The sequence below is a fragment of the Heloderma suspectum genome, chromosome 8 (assembly GCF_057233095.1).
Source record: "Heloderma suspectum isolate Gila_16-S chromosome 8, 16-S_ref, whole genome shotgun sequence".
Lineage (NCBI taxonomy): Eukaryota > Metazoa > Chordata > Lepidosauria > Squamata > Helodermatidae > Heloderma > Heloderma suspectum.
Genome location: NC_139465.1, coordinates 39197076 through 39220991, shown reverse-complemented (window position 1 = coordinate 39220991; position 23916 = coordinate 39197076). Strand labels below are relative to the sequence as shown.

The 23916-nt window shown below is 42.7% G+C and overlaps 1 protein-coding gene across 11 annotated transcripts in view; it reads left to right on the top strand.

Annotated features, from left to right (window-relative positions):
- Positions 1–23916, top strand: part of PRMT7 (protein arginine methyltransferase 7) — a 41585-nt gene that overhangs the window by 1440 nt on the left and 16229 nt on the right. For 3 of the 11 annotated variants that reach the window (XM_084812058.1, XM_084812056.1, XM_084812057.1), the window contains exons 2-12: positions 1363–1532; positions 4864–4900; positions 7203–7352; positions 10372–10480; positions 12678–12790; positions 13329–13570; positions 14437–14617; positions 15640–15767; positions 17519–17657; positions 19276–19359; positions 21087–21134. In XM_084812058.1, coding sequence (XP_084668184.1) covers positions 1438–1532; positions 4864–4900; positions 7203–7352; positions 10372–10480; positions 12678–12790; positions 13329–13570; positions 14437–14617; positions 15640–15767; positions 17519–17657; positions 19276–19359; positions 21087–21134 — 1326 coding nt within the window. In that variant the 5' untranslated portion in view covers positions 1363–1437. Of the gene's footprint in view, positions 1–1362; positions 1533–4217; positions 4400–4863; positions 4901–7202; positions 7353–10371; positions 10481–12677; positions 12791–13328; positions 13571–14436; positions 14618–15639; positions 15768–17518; positions 17658–19275; positions 19360–21086; positions 21135–23916 lie in introns of all 11 variants that reach the window. The other 8 variants (XM_084812063.1, XM_084812062.1, XM_084812060.1 and 5 more) reach the window with 5 other exon arrangements.

Below are 23916 nucleotides of genomic sequence, written 5' to 3'. Positions count from 1 at the left end.
ACCCTGCCTTTCTACCGATAAAGTGGTGCCAAGATCTCCACCCAGAAAAAAGGTGGCTTTGAAATGCTCGTGAGCATACGTAGAGTTCCTTACCTTCCTTCCCACCCCTCTTGCTGGTGACAGAATTCCCTTCTATTCCTAGCCTACAGCCAAGGTGTCTCTGAGCATCTGCAGAGCGTTTCTGAGTTGTGAATGCTTCCTCGCCTTGCTCACAAACGGTTTGGGTGTGCTGTGGAATCTAGAGATGTCTGATTCGCCTGTGCAAAGAAGCCCCCAAAGGGAAGGGAGGAATGTGTGGCCTGGTCCTAGCTGTTGGGTGGGTGGAATCAAAGAAAGCGGCCCTTAATGATGCATAAGTATATCAACATCAGGGTTCAAAAATGCACAGAAAGAATTATCGTTGGATGATAATTGACTGGCCTCCCATGGAGTTCTCGGTGACAATTCTCCATGGTTGTGTGCGTTGTCTAAATTGACTTGGTGTTACATTTATCCCACCCTTCTTCCAAGAAGCCTGGAAACAGCATACATATTCTCCTCCCACCCTCCCCAGCTGAATCCTCACAATAACCCAGTGTGGTAGGTTAGGCTGAGAGTGGCTGGTCCAGGGTCACTCAGTGAACTTCATAGTAGAGTGGAATTTTGAACCAGGGTCTCCTTAGGCTCAAGTTTAGCACTAGATAACTTTTTCTAGAGAAAGCTGACCTAGCCACACTGACATGTGCATTGCTTACATCCAGGTTAGATTACTGTAATGTGCTCTAGGTAGGGCTGCCTTTGAAGATGATTCAGAGTCTGCAACTTGTAGCAGCTGGAACGCTTGTGGGAGCTAAGTGTTTACATAGTACTCCTGTTCTGTATTGGCTACCTCTTCGTTTCTGGGCCCAATTTAAGGTGCTGGTTTTGGCTTTTCAAACCATAAATGGTTTGCGACCACGTTATCTGACAAGCCAGAGAAATAACGCAGGAACACACTGTGTGTTATTTCTCTGGCTTGTTGTGAGATAGACAAGCCAGAGTTCCGCGTTCATACATAGTGCTAAGTAAACCACAGACAGAATGTCTGTGATTTATTTAGCTGCTTCCACTAAAAATATTCTGAGTTACTGTGACATGCAAACCGGGCCATAGTCATGCAGTTTACATGCAAGTTAAATGCACCCTGTGAGATGACATCAGTCAGCTCCACATGCTACTTGTTAAAGGGCAGACCATATTTCCAGCATACACATGCATGCCCTTATGGTGACTTTTGGCTAATTCCCACGGCAGAGGCATTCATGACTTACTGTTGTTAACTATGACAGTATAGTGTTGCACACATAATTTTCTAAATGGCACCTTTTTTTTTTTTTGCAATAGGTTTCTGATCATGTGTCAAAGTTTGGAGCACATCTGAATAAAAAAGTTTCTTCACAATAACGAAGCAAGACAATCATGAAAGTTTTCTGTGGAAGAGCCAATCCAACCACTGGAGCAGTGGAGTGGTTGGAGGAAGATGAGAACTATGACTATCACCAGGAAATTGCAAGGTATAGTAGAGGGCTTTTATTTCATGCTTCATTGTGACAAGCTAGTGTCATGTAGTGTTTGAGTGTTGGACTTAGACTGGGGAGACCTGGGTTGAAATCTCTGTGCAGCCACAAAGCTTACTGCATGACCTTGAGGCAGTCATTATCTCTCAGCCTAACCTAATTCACAAGTTTGTTGTGAGGTGGAGGGTGCAATCCTATCTGGATAGGTGGCCACCTCCAAAAATACCCTATACAATGCAGGGCAGGAGAAGTGCGGAGGGGATCGTCTTCTCCATGTTTCAGCCGCCCTGCATTTGCGGCTGGACACCCAATTTCGGCTGTCTAGCCACGGGAAGGCGGCATGGGGGAAGTGGCTGCTGGACAACACATAGGATGTGTAGTACCGGCATTTCCACCTTTCCCATCCCAGAACGCCCCCCGGAACACCTTGTTTTCACTGCACCGTGCTCCTCTTCCAAGCGCAGGGCCATTCCAAGCTGCCTGCGAGGCAGGGCGGGGGGGTGGAGTTTGGTTCTCAGGGAACCAATGTATCCTATGGCCGCCTAGCTGCTAACTAGCAACCATAGGATTGCTCCCTAAACTGTGTGCGTGTGTGGGCACTATATATGCTAACCTGAGCTCTTTTGAGGAAGGGAGGAATAAGAATCTGATAGATAATAATGCAATGAAAATGAAGTGTGAAGACAAGCTAAAAAGATAACTACAAACACGATAGGCTCTCTGCCTTATGAGGTTCTTATGTGTTCCAGGCAGTGCTAAATACGGATTCAAATAACTACTAGTTTTCATATATTTTCAAAGGAGGGTTTCCTTGCTTTTTTGTCCCAGCATCCCATTTGTGCAATCTGTGATGTTTTGCATTTGTCATAGGCTAATCTAATTAAGTTTTCTAAGTTACTATCTTAAGACAGGGATGTATGCTATTCCCTTTACCACAGACAGCCTCCTTCACACACACCCCTGTGCGCGCGTGCGTGCACACACACACACACACACACACACACCTGTTTTGTTTAACATGAAGCCAGAGGACGTTCTGTGAAACTCAAAACTTACCTCACTGTTTGGTGATTTTTGGTTGGTCCTAATAAGGGTTTTGTTTCTCCATCCTTTTAAAAACAGTATTGGTATTCTAGAACTGAATAAAATAAGTGCCCAAGGGGATTCTGCAATGAATCTAAGCTTGTTGTAAGATTCCATGTGCTATACACAATGGCCACCTCCAGAATCGCATTCAAAAGCTCCCTGGACTTTAGCTGTATGCAGTTTAAGTACAAAAGATCTGGGCAAAAATCTTAGTTGTATATAGCAACTATTTCAAACATAGTGTAGATTGTACAGCTGAATCTAATCATGTTTATTTGGAAGTAAGTCTAATTGAGCACAATGGGACTTATTCTAAAATAAGTGCATAAGAATAATAGAATAGTAGGGTTAGATGGGGCCTTTAAGACCATCGAGTCTGACCCCCTGCTCAATACAGGAGTTAAGTCAAAACATCCCTGGCAGGTGGCTGTCAAGCCTCCACTTGAATGCTTCCAGTGTGGGAGAGCTCATGACCTCCCTAGGGAATTGGTTCCATTGTCGTAGTGCTCTGACAGTCAGGAAGTTTTCCCTGATGTTCAGCCAGAATCTGGCTTCCTGTAACTTGAGCCAATTATTCCATGTCCTGCACTCTGGGATGATCGAGAAGAGATCCTGACCTTCCTCCCTGTGACAACCTCTGTGACAAGCGTGTGCCCCTACTTAATTTCCTGAGGGTATAGTTCATCCTCATGTAAATCGTGCAGCCTGTGCTTTATTCTGAGTAGTGTTCTTTATTAGCACATTACTTTTCAGGGGGGTTTCTCATGAAAGCTTGTGCCTCATATGCTGAAGATATGCTGAACTAGTTGGCAGTAGTAATGAGTGGTTCCCTAGTTTTCAGCTAAGGCATTGCGTGCAGGACAAACTAAAGGGTAGTATTCGAGCAAAGAAACAGGAATGGATATTTGAGCAAAGACACAGGGTTTGAACAGGCAACCATGAGTCAAATGAAGGCATGTAATCCAGACTTTGGTTACAATCAGGTGGTAATCACCTTTGTTCTAAAAGGTATAACTTTCTCACTTGAACTATAGAAGCTAAAGTCTTATTGTTTATATGTGAAAAGGGAATGAAAAACTCACTCTTAGTTTCCCTAAAAATCATTACAAAATAATGGTGCATTTAGTAGAAGCTAAAGCAAAACTGGTCCAAGACATCTTTTGGCTGTTGTTATAAACATATCAGGGCAGATTTAATGCATATATGTTGGGCATGCTGAGGGCCAAATATGGGGCCAAATATTGGAAATTGTGAGTACTATCATTCCACCAGATCTTTTAGTTGTCATCTTGGTCTCAATAGAGGAGCTAGTCTCAAAGCAGGAATCTCAGATTATTTACTATTTATTGAGAGCAACTAAAATTTTAATAGCCCATGATTGAGGCGGGGGGAGGGGCACTGAGGGTCCATTGATTATACAGTCAAATTGATTTGCTGGTCTGTATTGAAATGTCTGAAGCTCACTTACCTTTTTTGGATTGAGGAAGATAGAATGAAACCTTGTTTCTTTTAGGGGAGTGGGACTGTATTTCTGATTTTGCATGATCCCAGCTGTTTTTCTAGTTCACAGATCTTGGTATTCTGCCTCCTTTCTAGGTTTTAGTCCACCAGCAGCATGAGCTGCTGTAAAGTGGTCTTTTTGCTGTTGCTTTGTTGTTGTTGCTAACCTCACCAAAAGAGCAGCCTACAGTCCTGGAAGGAGGAAACATGTGTCCCCAGGAAACCAGGAGTAGCACCAGAACACTGAAGGGCAACTATGGACAAACCAAGTGATACTGGTGTGAACCTACCTTTAGTGATTGACCTAACTTGAGAAGTCTGTCTGTACTTTATGGTGTGGGCGAATCATCTTGGATACACGAACTTGTACAATATAGCTTTTCAAGTGTTGATACCTGGTTGGTATTTGGCATTTTTATGAAGTGCCAAACTCTTATTGAACTTGAAGGACAATGCACATAGAATGATAGTAGCCCAGGTTTTAAAGGGGTAAAGTTCCATCTGTCAGAACCACAGTAGGAGGTGACCATCCTGTCTTTTGTATAGTTCCTTTCTACGGGAATATTTTAATATGAATCACAGAATCATAGAATAGTAGGGTTGGAAGGGGCCTACAAGGCCATCGAGTCCAACCCCCTGCTCAGTGCAGGAATCCAAGTCAGAGCATCCCTGACACTGGTCATCTTTGATAACTTTCTTAGTATGAACTGGTTTTGATTTGTAACTTGAATTTTATTTACAGGTCATGTTATGCAGACATGCTGAATGACAAAGATAGAGTGAGTAATTTTTTTTAAAAAAATGCTAAGGTCATGAATGTTCCCTCATTAGCTTCCACTCTATGATTGTGTTGCATGGAGAACAGACTCTGGTAGGAAACATTATTCAGGACTGTTCAGGGATTTGTTCAGGACTGTGTTCCGGGATTTGGCTAAAAACATTTTTATTTTAATTTCTTAACAGAAAGAAATACAGTCTTGCTGCTGAGCATAGATGACTTTAAAATACTTTAGTTAATTGATTTAATTTCCCCTTGGATTCTATCTAGTAATGGTGCATTTTGATGATGAACTCTCTGTGAACAGCATTTCATCTGTTTGTCAAGGGCTTCTGTGACACTTCTGTAGCCTTCTTTCTTCTGCTGCTACAGAATTCCTGTTCAGATGGCATGATTAAATATTCTTCAAAATAGCCCTGGGTGATATTCAGAAGATGTTTTTTTTTAAATGAACTGTTTCAAATTTCAGTCTTGCCAAAGTTTAAAGATGTTTTTAGCATCTCACTCATTTTGAGATGCTCGTAGCTTTTCCTGATTGTTTCCTTTAAAAAGCTTACCTTCTTTAAAATGAATTAATACAGGGAAGATCAAAAAAGCCTGTCAGTCACTGCTTTCTGCAGGGAATTATGTCCATCTGGCTTTAAACAGGTGCAAACTTTCAAATGTCTCTTTATTTGAAAAGAGCTCTGTAGATGTTGGCAGGAAAAGGAAGAAAAGTCCTCAGTGAGTTTAGTGGTAAAAATCTATGTTAAATACAACTGGAGAACTTACCTTGCCATTTAAGACCAGGCATCTCAAGACACTGAATCAGTTTCCACTGTTCTTGTGAAAAGGTATTTAGCTTTTTGCTTTCACATTTTCAAACATTTATGTGCCAGCATGGGATTCATTCATTATTATTTTTTTAAATGATGTTGAATTTCTAAGGGTTTTGTTAAGAGCTTGTGTACTGCAGACAACTTTCTCTAGAGCTACATATTGGTCATCGCTTGAAAAAACAATGACGTGGTTTGCACAACCAAAATAAGCCATCGTGGCTTATTTAAATCATGGCACATGCCGGGTGTGTGTGGGATACGATTTCCATAATCACCACCCAGACATGGCTTGTCATGTCATCTGAACCCAGATGGCATGGCTTGTTAGAGGGGGGGACAATCCTTCAATAACTCTACAACAGCCTGTGGGTTATTAGAGAGTTGTTCCCCCTCCAACAAGCCATGGTGCCCAGGTTTGGACAGTATGACAGTCTGTGGCCAGGCTGTGATTATGGAAATTGTACCAGCATGCGTTGTGTTTTAAATAAGCCACTGTCGCTTATTTTGAATGTGTGAACTGATCCAATTACTGGGTTCATACAACATGACAACCCTCACTCGAGGTTGAACTGTGGGGTGTTGTTGAACTGTGGGGTATTGTTGAACTGTGGGGTGTTGTGTGAAAGTGCAGAAAAGAGGAGCTAAAATGATCAAGGGGCTGGAGCATCTCCCTATGAGGGAAGGTTACAACAACTGGCATTGTTTAGCTTGGAAAAGAGAAGGGTAAGGGGAGACGTGATAGAGGTGTACAAAATTATGCATGGTGTGGAGAATGTGGATAGGAAGACATTTCCCCCCCCCCTCTCATAATGCTAGAACCTGGGTCATCCCATGAAGCTGTTTGGTGGGAGATTCAGGACAGAAAAAAGGAAAGACTTCTTCACTCAGCGCATAGTTAACTATGGAATTCGCTACCACAATCTGTAGTGATGTCCACCAATTTGGATGGCATTAAAAGGGGGTTAGATACATTCCTGGAGGAGCAGGCTATCAGTGGCTACTAGTCCTGGTGGCTATGTGCTACATCCAGTATCAGCAGCAGTTTGCCTCTGTATACCAGTTGCTGGGGAACATGCATAGGAGGGTGCTGTTGCACTCATGTCCTGCTTGTGGGTTTTCTGGTCAGCAGCTGGTTGGCCACTGTGTGAACAGAATGCTGGACTTGATGGACCTTTGGTCTGATGCAGCATGGCAATGGTTTGTTAACTATGAACAACCCAGAAAGAGAACCCATGGTATGGCTGGGTTCCCACAACACAACAACCTACATTTCAACAGCAACCCATGGCTCAATGACCACTCATACTCAACCTTGAGTGTAGGCTGTCATGTTGCGTGAACCAGCCAATACCTTTTAATCCACTATTGTTTGTGTATCATGTAAATGGCTGCAGATTGAAGAATATCAAGCCTAGAGTGCATCTGTTCCACAGCTGAACAAACAAGGATCATGTTGAAATAACAGATGTTTATCTCTCTTAACAGAATGTGAAGTATTTTCAGGGTATACGTGCTGCAGTGGGCAGAGTGAAAGAAAGAGGGGAGAGAGCAATTGTTCTGGACATTGGGACTGGCACTGGACTCCTGTCCATGATGGCGGTGACAGCAGGCGCAGATTTCTGTTATGCTGTTGAGGTGAGCTTCACCCTTCCCCTGTCACTGCATACCATCTACGAATCAGTTGTGCAGGAAATACTTCCTGGCAACCACTTTGAAGCAAAACTGTGACAGAAACAAATATTGCCTATACTCTAGGCTTGTTATGTACCTGTCTGTAAAACGTGCCAAAGGTCAAGGAGTTATACTTTCCTTATGATTATCCCCTGTCCCTGCACACCAGCTTTCACTTTGATTGTCTCAGTCTTCGAGGGAGATAGCACCTTGCTTTGTGTTTAGTGTTGGGTTGTTCAGCAATCCTGACAGTGCAAGAAGACTTCCAACTCCACCAGATATGTTACTCTTGTTACAGTAGGGAGGAGAGAAAGCTCCCTGTAGTAAATTAGAATGGTGTGCATAGATCTCTGCCACCTAAACGCCCAACACTTGTGGATCTACAGGAGACCTTACCTACCAGTTGTAAAAGAAATGTGTGGGATAGTGGCAGCCACCTGACCTTGACAGCTTCTAGCTCGACATTTTGTTGGTCGTGGGGCTGTTCACACAACACCCTAACCCACACTCAGTGGTTTAGTGTGGGTTGTTTTGAACCGTGGGTTGTTTGTTGTACTGTGCGTTAGCATGTTGTCTGAACATAGCCAGGGTAGCTTGTTAACCATGCTGTGTGGCTTATTTTCTCAAACAAGCCACCTTGAGAACCCATGGTTCATTTTACCCATGGTAAATATGGGAGCTTCCTGAAGTTACTTTAACATGGCCTCTGAGCCAGTGACAAACAGCTTCCTTCTCCAAAATCAGTAGTATATGTTCGGCCTCTTGAGAATTTGTATAATTGAAGTCCAGGGAAGACCAAGCCAAAGCTACTTGCATGTGTGTATGAGCTTCAGTGTGCAAACATTTCCATACTCATTGCAGCTGTGGGGACATCCGTGTGTCCTCAGTTTCATTTCCTGTGCAGAGCTGCCCTTGACATTGGAGTTAATGTGCAAGTGTTTCCACATGCAGGATATCTGTGTGAGCATTTGATAGAATGGATTGTACTACTTCCTCTTTCAGAAATATGAGTGGGGTACCAGTTTTTTCCTTGTTCCCCCTCATAGAAAAATTCCCATAAATAGAAAACTGGCACCTTAGAGGGAGCAGTTGAAATTCACCTCTTTACCTATACTACTATTTGCAGTGAGTTTTAAAAACAAAATGAAGTGGTGCACTAAAGTGGAGTCTGAAATTGTACTGTTCATTCTACCACCTCAGGGCTCTATCACCTAATTCTGAATATATGATCTGCCAGAAAGAGTCTGTGTATGGATGTTTTAAGAATATTTATTCACATTTTGGTCAGAGTAATAGTGATAAACCTTTAGTATTTTAGTTCTAATTTAGGTTTGTTTGTCTTTTGGGCTTGGAATTTATGTTAAACCATTGACTAATGAAAACAGACTTTTTGGACTGCAGTGGTCTGTAGCCATCTGGTTTTTTTTTCCACCTTTATTTTTACATTTACATTTTGGCAGGAAACAATGTGTTTCTGGCAGCTTTGGAAGTGGAAGGCTGTCTTGTTTTGCCAGGTTTCATGCTTTAATTAGGTACACATTTTAATGTGGCCAGAAGCTTAATGTATCACTGGAGGTCTTATCTATGGTTTTAAGAGTACAAAGTTAGGTTTCTTCAGGTATTTTCCCAAGAGCAGATTCTTTGCTAAGTTATTCATCTTAACTTATTGAATTGTCCAGGCCAATGCAAAATGCCATTCAAGTTTTACAAGATTTTTATTTGGAGCAGGGCATTAAGTGATTCATGCAAAGAGATAAGAATAGGAAGGTATCTTTAATATAAATGTGCAACTTATCGAAAAATCCACCCACAGACCTGAGCGCTAGGATTAAGTGGGCATAGACTTTGTGCTGATCTGTGTACCCTGTGCTAAACATCATCCGTAACATGATGTAGTGATTTTCTGGTGGTAGTTTGCACCTTACATGTGGCTGCCATTACCTTGTGTTTTTGAGAGCTGGTGTATTGTAATGGCTGAGTGAGTGAGCTGTGACAGTAGAAGGCCCTGGTGCAAATGTCTCCTTAGCCATAAGCTCACTAACTGTCCTTAGGGAAGTCACTATTTCTCAGCCTTACAGTGCAGTCCTGTGCACATTTACACAGATTTTAGTCCCATTTGGCTCAGAGGGGCTTTCTTCTAGTAAAGCAGCGATGGGCTTTACTTGAAGAAAGGATGTTGTTGGACTGCAGATGTTGGACTGCAACTCCCATCACCCCTAGCCAGCACAGCCAGTGGTCAGGGATGAGGGGAGTTGCAACATCTGGAGGGCCACAACTTGCCCACCCCTGCATTGAAGTGTGCCTCAGTCGCTTATCTACAATATTGTCACCACTGTTGTCCTCATTGTCATCATTCCTTCTAGTCCAAAACTTTCTGGTCTCATGGCAATGAGGCTCTGCAGTTTTCCCAATTTCCCCCTCCAAAGTCTCTTACTTCATAGAGAGGGAAAGGTAAATATGCACCCCTGCCCCATGCTGTACTGTTTAGGTTCAGGGCAAGATGAGCAGCTTGTTATTCACTTAGCCTGAACCCCAGTAGTGCTGGATTCCCGAGGTTTAGGGTTATGTAAGCAGGAAGCTGCTTATGTTGCCCCAGAGCTCAGTAGCTCTTTTTTTATTATGATAGGGGATCCCTCCTTCACAAATTTGCCATGGGTCCCCAACTTATGATGGTAATAATATGTGTCTTTAGTAATGACTGACTGTTCAAAGTTGTTTTTAGTTATGTGTTGTTTGTGTATATTGTCTGTGTGCTTTTATGTAAATGGCTTTTACACTTTGTATATTGTATTTTAATGTTTGAACTTCTGTAAACCACCCAGAGGACTTTGGCTATGTGGCGGTATAGAAATGTAATAAATAATAATACTAACCTACTTCATGGAGTTATTTTAAGGATTAATGAGAAAATGTATATGAAATGATTAGAACAGTTGAAATGCACTATATAAATGTCACTATATAAAGGATTATTATATTGTAGGTCTTCAAGCCTATGGCCGATGCAGCTGTGAAGATAGTGGAGAAAAACGGCTTTAGTGACAAGATAAAGATAATCAACAAACATTCCACTGAAGTTACAGTAGGCCCTGGTAAGATTAAGATGGACTGAACTCCTCACTTGTGTTGCCTGGAACAAAGAATTCATCTATATTTATATTAAAATTTTGTTTGCCATCCTTCAGACATGCTTCCAGGGTGGCTTACATAAAACACAACGTAATAAAAAGTTGCAGTTTAAAACTGCAATCCAAGAAAATACATAAAACTGCAGCAGCTGAGAACAAATAATTTAAAAGCCTGGGAGGATAAAAATGCCTCTACATTGTGTCCAAAGGATAACTGTGTTGGCACTAAGTGAACCTCCCTGGAGAGGGAATTGTACAAATGGGATGCCACCACTGAGAAGGCCATCTCTCTGATTGCCACCTGCCTTGCATTAGCTGGCAGTGTTGCTTATTGATCAGATTGTATCTATTCTGTGTCCATGCCTCCAGCCTAAAAGTCCACACTATTGCGTTATATCTAGATTTTAGCTTCCTGTCAACCTCGTGGTTGTGGAGAAAAGCTCAGAAGTATGTCTGAAGCAGGTTCGGAACTGTAGTTACAGGGTTTCAGTGCCCTAGCACAACTCCATAACTTTTTCCCATGGACAGTCTTTCCTGGTCACTAGGCCCGTCGGTGTACCCAGTCTTGATCTTCTCTTAGTCCACTCCCTTCCTTGACACCTTGCACTCCAGCCTTTGTAGTAATTTCTCACTCTTAATAAGACCTTAGTACAGAGCAGAAACATTTCTTCTGTGTGGGCTTCTATGGTTGTAGTCCTGAGACAAGTTCTGATATTTGCAAGGCATAACAACGAGGAATTAAGGCAATCAGAGCACAATGGCTGGCCAGAAAGTTGTGTGCAAGAGGTCTGTAGCTCTACTTGGGACATGTAAGTCCTCAATGTCCTATGGAACCTGCTTTTCTGCTCTTGTCCAAGACGAAACAACCTTAGCCTCCTTCCAGATATAATCCCTTTTTCCCAAAAAAGTAGAATTTGGGTGTTCTTCATAACAATCTTGATCATACTCTGAGGAATTCAAGCAGTTTCTTAGGCTCAAACCAACCCTCTGAAGTAGGGTAGGATGAGAGTTAGCACGTTGTGTCAGACTGCCTTGAAAAGCTGTCTCTTGAGGGGATGATTTGCAGCAGAAGGGATGGCTTAATCCTTTCCCTGCCGCTGTGTTTCCCCCTGAATCTTCCTGCTACAACCAAGAGGGAGAAGGACTTTCAGGAGGAAAATGGCCCTGCAAGGAAAGGATTCGACAATTCCCATACTCCATGGGAGAAAACAGTGGCCATGGTAACACTGGATGTGGCTGTAGAGTAACATGTAGTCTAGCCCTGCAAGAGATTGGGTTGCCCAAAAGCCACTCAGCTTCTCAGCATGGATTTGAACTTGGATTGCCCATATCCAAACCCCAGCTTTTAGCCTCTGCAGAGCATTGTATCAGGAGTGTGAATGGTATGAGAAACTCATAGACCCAGTTCATACGTCACGATGGCAGTTCCTGAGTGGTTTAACCCAGGAATTGCAGGGATGAGCAGAGCACACAAGTCGTTGGCTGGAAACCCTGGGTTTATGGGTTAAACAATTCAGAGTTAACCCAACAACAAACCATAGGCAATTGTTGGGTTAACTCTGGGTTGTTTAACCATTCACGAAACAACCCAGGAATGGGGCATTCCTGGGTTGTTACACTGAAAGCAGAAACAATAAGTGCATGGGAGGCAGTGTGCTCATCGCTTCGCTCATGCCCAGCAATTCGTGAGTTAAATAACCTGGGAATTGCCACTGTGACTTGTGAACCAGGTCATGGTTTGGCATGTCTTCCTTCCCCTTGGCATAACTTTTAAATGTGTTGGACATTGGGTTCAGTTGAGGCTGGCTCCTTCCAATGTTGGCCTTGCAGTGGTTGGGAGAGCGGGAGAGGACTGAGCAGGAAGGACAGAAGGGAAGAGAAGAAAAACAGTACTCAAGCCCTAACTACTTGATGGTGTTTTGGGACAATGGACTGTTGTATCACCTAAAAATCAAATGCTTATGATGTGTTTGCGAGTCAGACTGTGAAGATTTGATAGGAAAGTTCCAAGCAAGGATCCACTTGAACTATATGGCTCATCTGATAATTCAACAGTTTGGCCTGTTCCCATTTAGCCCAGGGCTTGCACACAGCAGATTTCTATTTTTTAAAAAAAATCCAAAATCAATCACTCCTATTGGTATTGCATTATGCTTTCTAGATGGGGACATGCAGTCATGTGCAAACATCCTCATTACAGAGCTGTTTGACACTGAATTGATTGGAGAAGGGGCTTTACCATCTTATGAGCATGCCCACCGATACCTTGTACAGGTAAGGAATGAGCTGGACCTCTTTTCTGTGATGGTGTCCTGGAACAGAAATTCTGTTCAGTCAACTCCCACGTTTATTGTAACCAATCGTTTTTCCTAATTTTGAGCAATTTTGTTACTGTTGGCTTCTATAGGTAATAATTAAAAGTATCTTCAGAATCTATAGTAGACTGGTCATAGCATTTATCTGTTTGGGTTGTGTGTGGATTAAAAAACAATCAGCTTTGAGAATATTGTCGTATTTTTTGAGAACAGCATGGCAGCACAAAGAAACAAATTATAGTGAGGCTATGATTCTGCGTATAGTCATTAAGGTAAGTCTCACTGAATTCAGCAGGAATTACTTCCAAGTAAACATCATGGAACCAGGCTGTGGAGTGGCTAGCTAGATCTGTCAAGAGAAGTCATAAAAGAGTGAGGTTCATATTTTGGCCCTGAATCCAAGTTTTATATGTAGCCCATATCTTTTCTGGTAAGATTGTATTTCGCAACTTCCATTAAATGACCCTTTCTCAATTTCTTTACTCCAAAATGATCAGGAGGGATGTGAGGCAGTGCCTCACAGGGCAACAGTGTATGCCCAGTTAGTGGAGTCCAAAAGAATGTGGTCCTGGAACAAGCTATTTCCCATACACGTCCAAGCAGAAGATTGTGAGAAGGTTATTGTCTCCCCACCAGAAATGGAGAACTGCCCTGGTGCACCTTCAGTCTATGATATTCAACTGAATCAGGTGCCCTTGCATGACTTTATAGCTCTCAGTGAAGTTGTTACAATGTTCAGGTGAGTGCTCAGCTGTAGTGGTGCTTTTAGACATTTATGCATGTATTTAAAGCATTTTATACCCTTCTTTTCCATCTTTGATTCTCAAGATGGCTTACAACATCATTTAAAAGCAATGGATCATAAAATGATAACAAACACAATAAAACATATTCAGCAGAAGATTAAAAGAGCAGTAAATCAGAACCACACTGGTGACCATTAAAAATCCAGGAAGCAGCAGTGTTTTTATTTGGCACTTAAAAGCTATCAAATTTGGTGCCAAATGAATGGAGTGGGGAAAAGAATTCCACTAATGAGGTGCCGTGATCAAGAAGGCCCTAGTGGATTCCACTTTGCCGAGAACCAGGACTCTTTCATGGAAGATGTTAACAACGGCATGTTCATAAGGGAGAAGATGGTCCTTCAGGTACCCTGGTTCCGGACCATTTAGAGCTTTAAAGGATAAAATCAGTTCCTTGGATTGTGCTAGAAACAAATTCGTCACCACTTTTAAAGTAAGTGGAGATATGTGTGTGTGTGTATATATAAAATTTAATATTACACACACATCTCGATAGATATAACAAATACATTTGAAAGCAAGGTATTAAGCTCCTAGAATCACATGGTTAATGATGTATAAAGTTGGTGGTGAGAAGTTTTTTTGGTGCACTGCGATGTTTTGATGATGGTGGCTGCTGTTGCTGCCGCTCTCGGTGAAACCCGTAAGCGACAGCTTCAATTTCTACAAATTTAAAGAAGCTTCGTTAATCCCATTGATATTTATCGATTCTGCCATGTGTACGTCTGCAAGTGCTGCCTAACAACTCTAATGAAAATATGCTATATAAAATGAACTGATTGCAATTCCTTATTTTCCACAGTGTAGATTTCAGTAAGCAAGTAAGCAGAGCCTCTGCCTGCTACACAGTGCAGCTGAAGCCCATAAAGTCTGGCAAAGCCCAAGTGGTCCTCTCCTGGTGGGATATAGACATGGACCCTGCTGGGTCAATAAAATGTACAATGGCCCCATACTGGGTACACGCCGCCTCTGAAACTATCCCGGTAATGTACTGAGCCTTTTAAAAATTCTTTTGCCCAGCTAACATTGTAATGCTAATTGATGTCTAACTCTGTAAAATGTATCACTTTTGTTGTTAGGTCTGATTTAAATGTGACTCTGAACATAAGTGGCCAGGGGGTTGAAGCACAGGATCGCTGGATATGCCTTGTTAGCATGTCAGGCATGGGTGAAAGTTGCACTGAAGTGCTTAACACTGCATGCATAGGAGCCACTGCCCCAATTTAAACAAGACACCAGCTTCTTAGCAGTCTTCATGGATATGTTTTTGGAATGTTTTGTTGCATGTCCAGTGTCACCGTTTAGTTGGGCTGTAGTTCGATGTGTTTGGTTTTTAAAGAGAGACTCTCCTGACCCATTTAGGCAAAAGGATGGTGTTCAATCTCCACAGATCCTTTAGACCAGCCTTCCCCAGCTCTGCACCCTCCAGTTGTGTTGGACTAGAACCCCCCTTAGACCAACACATCTGGATCACACTGGGTTGAGGAAAGCTGCATTAGACCGAAGAGAGTGTATGTTAAGGTGAACATTTCCCCGTAAACATATTGCAAGCCAGCCAGTTCCCAGTATCCCAGTCAAAGGTAATCCATAATGGAACATGCCTGATTTTCATTGGCTAGGGTTACTGGGCTCACCAGGGGCAGAGAGCATCTTTAGTTTTTCCTGAAATTGTGTCCCTGATAGCACTCCTTTACTTTCTCCCATATAATTGAATGGGTGCCTTTCTTTGTATCACATCCCTGGTGCAATATGTGGTTTGGGCCTCACTGATGGGTTCTATGGAGAAGTTAATAATGGTTCATAAACTTCTATAGAGAAGTTCACCAGTCATAATGATGGGCATTTTACTAGTGAAAGATGGACAGAGGTCTTGCAAACATGTTGTCAAACTGACCTCTCACCTCGTGTCACATCTCTGAAATGGAGCCTGTGCGTTTGCTCACTGCCCTTTTGTCTGCTCTTTTTGAATTATTGAGCCTCCCGCTCCCCGTTTAAACTTTTCCAGTGGAGAGATCATTGGATGCAGTGTGTGTATTTCCTTCCAAATGAAGAGGCTGTTCTCCAGGGCCAGAGTGTGGATCTGACTGCCTTTCATGATGATTACTCTGTGTGGTATAAGCTTCAAAAAGGCAGGTAACTACAAATGTGAAGTAAAAAAAGGAACTGATGATGAAACCAAGAGTGTTGGGTTGGAAGGTTTGCTTTCTCAATGAATGTAAGCTGTGCAGGGTCATTGTTTTAGGGAGGTGTAACTAAATCTGAAACAATTATCTGTTGCACCCAACAATGAATGAAAGTATTATATTCATTCATAAATATATATAGGCTACAGAGCAGCTGTATTTCAGAGTGACAAGAGAACTCTTGGTGACAGCGCAAGTGGAAAATAGCTCTATGGCCCAGTCAGAACAGTCACTATAACATGCTATGTAGAACCATTCTTTAGTATCTGCTGCTCTTTCACACTCACTTTTAGTTTGTAAAAAAAAGAGAGAGAGAGAATTCTTCACATTTCACCAGCATTAATAAAGGCAAAGGAACAACTACTTTAGTTTTTTTTACCTGCTTTTCCAGAAAGGGAACCAGGGATATATGCAGTTAGGGCAGCTTTCCCCAACCTGGTGTCCTTCAGATGTGTTCGACTACAGCTCACACAATCCTCAACCAGCATGATGTTGGCTGAGGATTCTGAGTTGTAGTCCAAGTTGGGAAAGGTTGAGTCAGAGAATGTTTTAAAGGGATAGATGCAACGAAAAACCTTGAAAAATAAGTTTCCGTTAAAATGGTAACAGCAGTCCCCACACAAAGTGGAACACTGCACAGCCATCTTCCTGTTGGCTCATCCAAGATTTGCTATGGAGTTGGCTAAACGTAACAATGCTGGTAATGAAGCTGCTCCTAGTAACTAGCACTTGCTTTTCAGGAAAGCCTGTCCCTTGCTTTGAGAACCATGGCTTCTGCATTTCTCCTTGCTATTCTAAAGCAGGTATTAAAGCTGAAATGGAAGAACTGTAAACGTTACAACAGGAGCAGTGTGGGAGCTGCTTTTCTATGGATTCATCCCACACCACTGCTGTAATATTGAAAGACCTCCTGCCATCTGGTCAGGGTCAGTTGTACAGTTCTACCACCCGCTGAATTATTGTTACCAATCCCGGCAAGGCAACAGCTGGAAGGACCTGTGCATCTGGCCCCACTCACATGGTGGCAGGTTTATAAATTGCAGCAGCCGGTGAGATGAACGCACAGAAAAGAGTCTCCTGCTGTAACTTCTAAAGATTACCTTGCTCTGGACGTAACACATGACAGGAGTGATGAGATACAATTTTAAAACATTGTGCCAAAAGCTTACCTGACCATTTTTAGGTGTATGAGCATCCTTACTTTCATAATTGTTGAGTGTCTGCTTTTCTAAGAGTGGAGCTCAAGAAAGCATGTCGCTGCTCACCAGTAGCAAGTCTTGAACCCTTCCAAACGAGCAACACTTTGTAGTTGGGAGACTCAGAGACACCCTGGATAGCCCCACAGTGTTCTCTTATGTCAGGGAATATGGCAAGATAGTGTAATTGCTTCTGTGCTTTCCAGACTTTTAGAGGCTCTGGTCTGTCCTGGCTGTTTCCCTGTATGTAAAGAGCAGCAGGGGACTCTCTGGCTTGCTTGCAAGGCTTGGCATTAAGGGGTCCGGGCTGATCCCCGCCATCCAACCTGCTGCATTGCTTTCCTCTGCCCCAGCATTGAACATGGACAGTTCAGACAGAACACGGATGGAAATACTTGAAGTGGATAATATGCAGCAGGCATAAATATCCCTTAGTACATAATGTAAGAGATGATTTGGGGCAAATGCAGAACTGAGTTGGCTATGTTCATCCCAACATATTTAGAAATGAAGAAGCCAACGCTGCTATCCACGTCGAGAGTCCCGTGTGTTGGTGTCAGGCCCACCTGCTGTGGAACCGGCCACGGTTTGGGGAACTAAATGATCAGAGCCGAACATTCCAGTATGTACAAGCTCTGCAGAAAGTGAGTAAGATTTCATAAATCCAAGATGGTGTCTCCCTGCCTCAGTCTCCGTAGACTAGTGTGTCACTTCATTGAATTGAGTCAGGGGGGCAGGAAAGAGGTGTGCATGCTCCTGCAGGTCTCAGACATACTAGAGGTCTTTGCTCACACAGCCGGCAGTGGTCTGTTTATCTAAAGGTGCCATCCTACAACTCACGGCATGCTTCAGTCAGCTGGGACTCACCGGACTTTTTTTTTCTGTCTAAACACACATAGGATTGGGCCCTAAATCTCTAGGGTCTGTACTGACTCTACGAGCCAGTTCACAGGACACAACAAACCATGGGCCGTCAGGGGACAAGCGTGAAAGAGCAGGCTTACCACTGGGTTGTTTAGCCCCTAAACAGCCCAGCAATCCGGGTTCAGACGACACTCTCGGCAACCTATGATGAGCCACTCCTGGGTTGCTGATTAAAAGCAGAAGTGGCAGGCGTGCACCATCTCTCTCCCACCTGTTGTTTAACCCATGGGCTGTCATGTCATGCAAAAACCTCTAAGCTGTGCAAAGGAAAAATTAAAATCTACATGGAACTGCGTGATAGGAACTTGTACTTATTACAAGGAGCAGATTTTTTAAAATATACAGCTGTTATACTTTAGAATACTTTTGTTTATTAAACAATACAAACTTAGCCTACCAAGGTCTGATGTTTGGACAAGTTAGAGATTAAATTCTGCAGGTAGAGTAAGGGTAGTGCTGAACACCACATTTTATGGCTGTTCTGTAAACAGAGTTGTTCCTTCCATCTGTTTTCCCTGTCCTCTGGACTTCCATTAAATCTCCTTCCTAAGTCTCTTGTTCTATATTATCACCAGCACCTAATGACTGAAATATGGTGACACGTTAATAAAATTCCACAGCCCCACTGCTTGGTCTTAATTATAGTGATCTTATATATCATCTCTCAGCAAAATGGGCTCTAGCTCATGCAAACAGATGCTGTAATAAATCTGTTGTCCTGTGACACCTTAAAAGGCTTTCTTCCTGCCTTTGCACAACTGACTAAAATGTGGATGGGAGGCAGGAAGGACTATGCATCTGTGAAGGTGGAGCCTAGTATATCAGCCATTAACCATTTTGTCAGGGCTGGGTCAAATCCCAATTCTTATAGTATCATCATGGTGGGATCCACAAATAGCACTGAGAGGGCTATCAGACCAGAATTCCAGGAAGTCTTCTCAGTTTCTGTCCAAGGACAAGCACATTGAATGAAGTGGTATTTTTCTAATCAGCTGCTTTTGCTGTTTCAAAAACTTTTGTTTTCACTTTCCTTCATGGCCAGTCTTGGCTAATGGATCTAGTCCTGATGCGAAAAAAGTGTTTTCTGAAATTGGCCCTGTAGGTAATTGTAATGACAAATATTTTGTGGATTCCTCTTGCAAATATTTGCTTATCTAATATAAAACATGTATCCTTTGTCTTTAATATATTCTGCTTGAAACATGGGAGTTTTAGACAGCCTTCCGGCAGCAGCAATGTTCTGTAATTTTAAAGAAACAAACGCTGCTATCCTTCATCAGTGAACTTTTGAATCTGGAAAAAATGAAACTGCTGACAGTTTTTCTCTTCCCTCTGAAGGTTCTGAAGCCGAACAGTATTTGCCTGAGCATCAGTGATGGCAGTCTCCTTCCTGTGCTGGCTCATCATCTCGGAGCAGAAGAGGTGCAAGGCTCCTTCCTGGTCTCCCCCCAACCCCCCACCCCCGCTTGGAAAGTTTGTTGTTTTTAACATGTGCTGACCCCTCCATTCTGCTATTTAGATTTCTTTTCTTTTTGTTTTATATCTGTCAGTTTTCACTGCTTTCCTTTTCAGAACAATTGATGGTGTATGACACTTAGCGTAACATCCTGCACTTCCCACAATACTCCTGCTCTCTGAAATGACTTTACCCAATCTCCCTTGCTGCCCCTTACCCCTATAGCTCCCTCCCAGAACTAATTTCTTTCCTTCAAATCCTTCTTCAAAAACCCCCACCTTGAAGCCTCAAGTCCTAGTGCTCAGCTGCAATAAAGTATAAGTATTTGTAACTGCACTGGCCAGTATCAGTCATGATAATCATCTGTAATCTTGACTGACTGGAGGAGAATTAATTAAACTGCCAAATTATATAATGGAATGAATTGTATTGGGCAGCCATTTGCCATTTATATTTGGAAGATGTGCATACACAAATCTTAGTGGCTTAATTCATTAGCCCTGTTAAATAGATGCTTATGCACAATTAGCACTTTTTTTCAACCTAGTTATCATTGTGATCTCCCATTATTCCCACACAAACCCCAGCTTAAAAAAACACCCTTGCTTTTCAGAAACTCACTCAGAGGCAAGAGCGGCTTGGTGATCTTGGCAAACTGGCCAGATCAAACAGCTGCTTGCCATACACCAGACATGGGCAGACTTCAGGCTTGTGGGATCTACTTTGTGTTTTACAGAACTCGGAGTTCCACCAACTGGTGCAAAAGACATACACTTAGAAGAATTCCAGAACTAGGCATTAGTTTTGAGTACCAGAACTGAATGGCTTATAGTCCTTCCATACAAAAATCCACTTCTGCTTACCCCACACATTCTTCATTTCAGCAGTGCAATTTAAGGCAGGTGGGGAGTCCGTTCCATCCATCCATCCATCCATCCATTCCATTTCTATACTGCCCAATAACCAAAGCTCCCTGGGAGGTTTACAAAGATTAACCCCCGCCCCCAAATACAATAAGAGCATAATATAAAACCAGTTACATACAAAATTATAACAGTTCTAAACAATATAAATCCCAGGACTTGTTAAAACCTTATCGTATGCTGTCAAATGCCTGGGCGCAGGGGAAGTCTTAACCTGGTGCTGAAAAGGTGACAATGTTGGGGCCAGGTGGGCTTCACTGGGCAGAGTGTACTATAATCGGGGGATCATCACCAAGAAGGCCCTCTGCCTTATTGCCATCCTCTGAGCCTCCCACAGAGGAGGCACTAGGAGGAGGGCCTCGGATGATGATCTTAGTATATGGGTAGGTCATTTTTGTTGCTGCTGTTGTTAAACTACTGGGAGTCAGAAATTCTTGCTGATCTGCTCCAAATCAGCCAGAGATCCAGATCTATCTTCTGCCCAGCTCTGTCATAGGCAAGGCTGGCAATTTGTAGGAAGACACTTCCAGAACAGTCTTGCTTCTGAGGTTTTATTTGCTCCTTGCTGAGTGGAGCAGGGCCACAGACCACATATAATCAAGAAGTGTTGGAACAGTCAGAGGGCAGGGGGTGCAGTCAAGCTCCCCAGTGAGCCCCCAATGTTGGCTCTCTATTTCTCAGGAGAACAGGCACCCCTCCCAAATTTTCACAAAGTTTCACAGATCTAAACTTGATAAGTGTTCTCCTCCTCCTCCTTCTCCTTCTTCTAGGTGTTTACACTGGAGAGCTCTGCAGTTTCTCATTCACTCATGCAGAAAGTAAGTAATTAATCTTTTAACTTTGTGTGTAGACAAGTGATATCATTTTATGGTCACTGTGACCTCAACATAGTATTCTACCCAGGTGAGCTCCAGTTGAATCTCTGCCACTTTCATTCCATGGCTGTGTCACAGATTTGAAAAATGGCTGTGTATAAAATCTGAGTTGCTTTTATTTGTGTCGCAACATTGTGTTGAACTTGCCTTCTTAACATTCTTGCTAGTCAGGGCTGAAAATAGTCTGCCCTGGGAATAATTTTGTGTTGAGCTAAGAGTAGCAGATGTTCTAATGCTTCACAAATATTTTAAGGACTGGGTTGGAAGATTATGGATATGATATATAACTTGAAGGGGTAAAGGAAAATTAAATCTGATAGAGGTAATTTTGATCATTGCAGTTTTCACCCATACTTCTGCCTCTTGTGTTTAACATCTGGTTTTATTCTGGGGTTGTTTTCTGTCCCTTCAAAAACCTTGTATTAAAACAAAAAAACTTTTAAAAAACTGCACACTTTGAGAATCGCCTAAATAAACCATCTTATGTTGGAGGATGATTTATTTAAAAAAAACAACAACAGTCCTATGTCCTATATTTCTGAACAAGCTGCTATTTGTAAAAAACTAAAATTCAAAGATTGAGCTTTTGAGAGGAAATTGATGGAATAATATGTAAATTGCTCTACAGGAGCTAAGCAGGGAAAATAACTGAGATTGAATTTAGAGTGTTGATTAAAAGACTTCTGAAGACACTGTTTCTCCCAGAAAATAGTAGTAGTAGTAATCTTTTGGCCAATTAGTGCTCCTGGTGTTTTACATAAAAATGACAAATTCACATTAAAAATGGATGAACCAGCTCATTGCTGGATCTTCTCTAAAATCATCTTAAAAATAAAGTTTTCAGCATCTTTTTAAAGGTAAGGGGTGAAGAACCAACTGAGAAACTGCAGGTCCAGTCACCTGCCAGTTTATGGTATGAAGTGAGCAAAGGTAACCCCAGGGCAGAAGTGGGCAACTGCCAGGGGTCTGGGGGCAATTTTTGCCCCTCACAAGCCACACTTCTGCTGGCGCACCACAGAATTGCTCCCACGCATGGGGGTAGAGGCAAAAGAAAGTTGCGATTTCCCACCAAAATTCGGCGGCAAACTGCTTGTTGTTGTTCAGTCGTTCAGTCGTGTCCGACTCTTCGTGACCCCATGGACCATAGCACGCCAGGCCTTCCTGTCCTGCGCTCTCTCCCGGAGCGTGCTCAAGTTCATATTCATTGCATCCGTGATGCTATCTAGCCATCTCATCCTCTGCCGTCCCCTTCTCCTTTGGCCTTCAGTCTTTCCCAGCATCAGGGTCTTTTCCAGAGAGTTTTCTCTTCGCATTAGGTGGCCAAAATATTGGAGCTTCAGCTTCAGTATCTGTCCTTCCAATGAGCACTCAGGGTTGATTTCCTTTAGGATGGACTGATTTGACCTCCTTGCAGTCCAGGGGACTCGTAAGAGTCTTCTCCAGCACCACAGTTCGAAAGCATCAATTCTTCGGCGCTCAGCCTTCCTTATAGTCCAGCTCTCACAGCCATACATTACTACTGGGAAAACCATAGCTTTGATTAGACGGACCTTTGTCGGCAAGGTGATGTCTCTGCTTCTTACTATGCTGTCTAGGTTTGCCATAGCTTTCCTCCCAAGGAGCAAGCGTCTTTTAATTTCAGGGCTACAGTCACCATCTGCGGTGATCTTGGAGCCCAAGAAAGTAAAATCTGTCACTGCTTCCATTTCTTCCCCTTCTATATGCCAGGAAGTGATGGGGCCAGATGCCATGATCTTCGTTTTTTTAATGTTGAGTTTCAAACCAGCTTTTGCACTCTCCTCTTTCACCCTCAACAAGAGGCTCTTGAGATCCTCTTCGCTTTCTGCCATTAGGGTGGTATCGTCTGCATATCGGAGGTTGTTGATAATTCTCCCGGCAATCTTAATTCCGACCTCTGATTCATCCAACCCGGCATTTCTCATGATGTACTCTGCATATAAGTTAAATAAGCAGGGTGACAATATGCAGCCTTGTCGTACTCCTTTCCCAATTTTGAACCAATCGGTTGTTCCATGTCTGGTTCTTACTGTTGCTTCTTGACCCTCGTACAGGTTTCTCAGCAGACAGGTAAGGTGGTCTGGTACTCCCATCACTTTAAGAATTTGCCACAGTTTGTTGTGATCCACACAATCAAAGGCTTTAGCGTAGTCAATGAAGCAGAAATAGACATTTTTCTGGAATTCTCTTGCTTTCTCCATGATGCAGCGAATGTTGGCGATTTGATCTCTAGTTCCTCTGCCTCTTCGAAACCCAGCTTGTACTTCCGGTAGTTCTCGGTTTGCATACTGCTGAAGCCTAGCTTGTAGGATTTTGAGCATCACCTTGCTGGCATGTGAAATGAGCGCAATTGTGCGGTAGTTTGAACACTCTTTGGCGTTGCCCTTCTTTGGAATTGGAATGTAAACTGACCTTTTCCAGTCTTGTGGCCACTGTTGAGTGTTCCAGATTTGTTGGCATATTGAATGCAGCACTTTAACAGCATCATCTTTTAGGATTTTAAATAGCTCGGCTGGAATACTGTCATCTCCGCTAGCTTTGTTGTTACTAATGCTTCCTAAGGCCCACTTGACTTCACTCTCGAGGATGTCCGGCTCAAGTTCAGTGACCGCACTATCATGGCTATCAGGGACATTCAGATCTTTCCTGTATAGTTCTTCTGTGTATTCTTGCCACCTCTTCTTAATCTCATCTGCTTCTGTTAGGT